We start from the raw sequence: 4,936 nt of genomic DNA, 5'->3' as shown, positions 1-4,936 counted from the left end.
CTTAAGCCAGGAATTGAACACGGGTCACCAGAGACACAGTTGCACTATATGTCAGTGCGCTAACCACTAGACTATCGGTACCGACAGGTTTCATTGCTGTTTAGTTATATTGGTTATAAAAAAATTCAAATTAGAATGAATATGAAATAAATAATGCATGTTGCACGATTTAAATATAAAATTTATCAACAATCACAGTTAACTGCTCATCATTATAACAAGCTTAATTTATCATTCTTCACTTATTGCTAGATGTGTTGAAAACAATAAAATCTTGATGACCTTCTGGTCATTTAAAAAAAAAATAATAATAATTTTATTAAAGAATACATTTGCTTCCTATATTCTCTATTCAAACCTAAAATGTAATTGAATTACAGTGAGGTCAAATTAAATGCAGTCATTGGCTGGAAACCCAGCTGCCAGTGTAGGCTACTATGTTTTCCTTCTCTATCCCAGTGGCTGGGTTTCAGAAAACCCTAGTGTATGGCAGTACGGTGAAATCACGTTCTGGGGGGTGAATTTATGATTATGATACTGAAGTTAAAATAATATGATAATAATTAAAAGTTTGTATGAAGCAGTATAATGGGCTGTTTTTGTACAGGTAAAATAACTGGAAGCGAAAGACACCAGAAGCCAAACACATTCAAGTTACAAATAGTCGCGCCCGCTCTCTTGTGAAAACTATAAATATATATATATATATATTTTTTTTTTTTTTTAAACAGCACATTGTTGGTTACTGTCATTTTCTATAGTACATAATTGTTTGTTGTGTTTTCTACAATACATTGGTAATTACTGTGATTTTCTGCAAGACATTGCTGGTTACTGTGACACTCACAGTGCTTCTTACATTACTGCAATTTTGACTGAAACTACGGTATTCTACTGTGAACTAGTATACAGTAATTTCCTGTGCACAAACACAGTAAATTCCTGTAGATTTCACATGAATTTTTTACAGTGTATAATTTGCGTTTGAATTAAAAATATGTTGTTATCCTCATAAATTGCTGTACTTTGACACTGTACTGATAAGAGAAACAAACCTTTTGGAAGCTTTAAATCAATTGAACAATTTGCTCCGAAAAATGATTCACTGTTTCAAATCCCTCGAAACGCCACACACGCTGCTGATGCCTGCTGGTCAAAACTGTGCAAATGCAACAAAAACTCAGGTCAAAACATGCATAAATAAAACTTTTACAAACCCAATCCAAATATTTTATTGAAAGTATCATATTAAATGCAAATAACAAATCATCAAATACCTTTACATATAAAGTGTCTGTATAACAAGTTATTTTATTAATCTGCAGTGCTTGTTTTGTTTGGTTTATGAAGGGCTTGTTTAAACATGCCAATAAGAGACTATTAACAATTACTAGCATCATATTTATATATGTATGTATATATCATTTATTATAATTTTTTCAAGAGTTCTATAGATATCAATATAGCATTATTGTGATTTTTTTTTTGCCATGAACTAGGCTATGACTTTTTAAAGTCGTTCTAAAATAGGAAACAAAGTGCAATTTGCTATCAGTCCTATAGACTAATTTTCGACGTATTCTGTAGCTTATTGTGAATAAAAAACATGTTGAGTTTATATGTTCTCTCTGTGTTGACTTTTATTATTATTATTATATTGCGAAGTGAAAGAAATGAATAGCGATTCTCGCTCTTTGCACCGACACAAAGACCTCTTGGCAAAGTTACTCATAGTCGAGTTTGTGGTCACCAGGATCAATAGCACGGATAAACTTTAATTATTATTAGAATAATCCTGGCCTGTCCCTGCTCTCTTGGCTGCATAGCAGGCTCATAATTGTATGGCTGTGGTCTGTTATACAAGTATGAATAAACATTTACAATTTCCTCAGCATCCGAACTGTCATTGCGATCCATTGTTTTCCTATTGTTTTTTTTTTATTTTTATATATTTTTTTATTGCAAGTATAAACACTTAACTTCAACAATTAATGTAACATTGGATGACATTATGAATACAGAAATTATACAGGAAGACAAAGAAGAAGAAAAATAAAATAAAAAATAAATAAGAATACATAGATAAAACAAAAAATACAGAGGTAGTAAATCAAAATGATGTACCATTCAGCAGATCATTATACAGTTTCACAAATTTTCCTATTGTTTAAATTGACCGCACTCCCTCCCGTTACGTCACTTCCGGTTTTGGCGTTTTTCAGATGCGGAACTAAAATTTTCTCACAAAAACGACTCCAGAAGCCTCAAGCAGTGTATTTATACGTATATTTTAAAGAAAATCTAGTTCCTACATTAATTTTCTATACATTGACTCACTGGGTCTCTAACCTGCAATATGCACTTTAACAGTCTCTGACATCATCAAAAAGGGACCTTGAAGACCGTGTGGTGTTACAGCAAAGTGAGTTTATGGCTCTTAAATGTTTGATCATTTCACCTTTTCATTAAATCAAAATGATGTACCATTCAGCAGATCATTATACAGTTTCACAAATTTTCCTATTGTTTAAATTGACCGCACTCCCTCCCGTTACGTCACTTCCGGTTTTGGCGTTTTTCAGATGCGGAACTAAAATTTTCTCACAAAAACGACTCCAGAAGCCTCAAGCAGTGTATTTATACGTATATTTTAAAGAAAATCTAGTTCCTACATTAATTTTCTATACATTGACTCACTGGGTCTCTAACCTGCAATATGCACTTTAACAGTCTCTGACATCATCAAAAAGGGACCTTGAAGACCGTGTGGTGTTACAGCAAAGTGAGTTTATGGCTCTTAAATGTTTGATCATTTCACCTTTTCATGGCGTGGTAACCTAATGTACAAAACCACATGTCCTTCTGTAAAATGGAAAAACACTTCTATTGTTATTTTATTATTATTATTATTAAATAAGTAGATGTTGTGAATAATTGTAATTAACTTCACTGGTCAAGCTCACTGTTTGATATAGGTGGGCAGTTGAACGCCTGCCATATAAGCTGAAGTTTCATCATTCAGGGAAATTCATTTGACATTGGGTGTAATGCATATTCTGTATATACAAATTGTAGCATCTTATTTATATTACAGGAAAAATTAGGAATATTTAGTACTGACAAATATGTGCTAAACTTAATAAATATTAATATTTTAATATATATATATTTATTTGTGTTACTGATTTATATTAGATGCTCTTGAACAGAGAGAGTTGCTAGGCACTGCCAAAACATAAATGCAGACCCAGTAGCTTGGTGGCACTCTTAACAAGGAGATGTGGTAAATGAAAACCGTTTTGTCTATCTACATGATTGTCTATCGACACGAATGTCTATCGACACAAAGTTGAATTTGGTGAGAATCAGGCCATCAGGATAGGAGGAGTTCGAATAAGTAGGTTTTCAAAGAAAATCTAAATGGTGGATAAGAAGTTTAGCCGATTATGGCATAATTGGTATGGATATTCTCAGCATGATCCAATGAATCTATCAAGACCAGTCTCATGTCAATAGCCAAAACTAATCAAGATATGAGAAATTTTATTATAATTTTTGAGTGCCTCAGGGCATGGTGCCTATGACACATAACGAGTTTCGTGATGATATGCCAATGTGTTCATAAAATATGACAATTTATGGCAAAATTCAAAAGGGCCCATGCCCAAAAAGGCTAACATGTGCATGGTTCGACTCAGTATGTCGCACCAAACCTGAAGAGACCAGTCTTGTGATTTTTGACCAAACCATTCTAAAGTTATAATCAAAAATATCCATGTTTATATCTCCTGACCACTACGTGGTGCTGTGCTGAAACTGGACATGTACCCTTAGCTCACGGTTATTATAAAACACACCAAGTTTGGTTTGAATACGCTAAAGCAGGGTTCCTCAAATCTTGCCTTGGAGGGCCAATGCACTGCAGAGTTTAGCTCCAACCCTGATCAAACTCCCCTACCCGTGATTTTCATTTTTTTTTATTGAAAGTAAACATAACAGAAGACAGTTGAAAAACAAATTAGTTACACCAAAACCAGAGACGAACATATGGACAAAAATACAATGTGTTATGCAGCAATCCTCCCAAGCCTTCTAATACATGTGAGAAGAAAAAGTTTGTATAAACAAATAATAATAATAACAGTAGTAGTAGTGGTAATAATAATAATAATAATAATAATAATAATAATAATAATAGTAATAATAATAATATATTATGCAGATCCAGTATGTATGTGCACAATGCTATTATTGAAGATAATAAAAAGAAAAATATATGTAAAGAAAAAGGAGAGAAAGAAACATTTTTCCCAATCTGAATATATGTAAAATTCAAATTATAGTAACTAATCCCCCCACCTTCTTTTCTTTTGTTTCTATTGCTGTCACCCCACCGTCTTGAGAGTATAGCTTATAAAAAATAAAAAATAAATATATATATATATATATATACAGTATATATACATAATCTAATATAATATAATATAATAATAATAATAATAAAAATAAATTTCCCTATCTTTAATAGGGGAAAAAATGAGAAGGGAGAGAAAATAAAAAGAAAGATAGACAGGAAAGTGAGGGATATTGAATTATTTCAAACTGATGATGGGAGAAGACTATCCTAGGTCTTAGGGAGGCCCCTTCAAGGGCACTGGTGTATGACCTAGTCACGGCCTCTCCTTAATAGACCCTAGTACAGGATGTTCACAGTGCTCCTGAAGTCTGTGCCTCAGTCGGTTGACATCTCAGAGCCTTGTTTGCCAGACCCAGTGGCAGTTCTTTGTACAAGTCTTTCCCTTTTCAAGTCAAAAAAACATTATTTCAAGCCAAAAGGATAAGAGAGAGGAGGGGATCAAGGTAGGGGGAGAGAGTTAAGGAAAGAGAGAGAGAGAGAGAGAGAGAGAGAGAGAGAGAGAGAGAGAGAGAGATAGAG

The 4,936-nt window shown here is 33.2% G+C and overlaps 1 protein-coding gene across 1 annotated transcript in view; it reads left to right on the top strand.

The window, feature by feature from the left end:
- The window catches only part of LOC107558106 (trace amine-associated receptor 13c-like), a gene marked incomplete at its 3' end in the record, with an annotated part of 10,178 nt that extends 5,909 nt beyond the window's left edge, over positions 1-4,269 (top strand). Inside the window, exon 2 of the mRNA XM_016241723.1 lies at positions 4,258-4,269. Coding sequence (XP_016097209.1) covers positions 4,258-4,269 — 12 coding nt within the window. The remainder of the gene's footprint in view (positions 1-4,257) is intronic.
- Between the last annotated feature and the right edge of the window lie 667 nt (positions 4,270-4,936).

Source organism: Sinocyclocheilus grahami, unplaced genomic scaffold (assembly GCF_001515645.1).
Source record: "Sinocyclocheilus grahami isolate Dianchi unplaced genomic scaffold, SAMN03320097.WGS_v1.1 scaffold632.1, whole genome shotgun sequence".
In the NCBI taxonomy this organism is placed as follows: Eukaryota; Metazoa; Chordata; class Actinopteri; order Cypriniformes; family Cyprinidae; genus Sinocyclocheilus; species Sinocyclocheilus grahami.
This window is presented reverse-complemented; position numbering and strand designations above follow the sequence as displayed.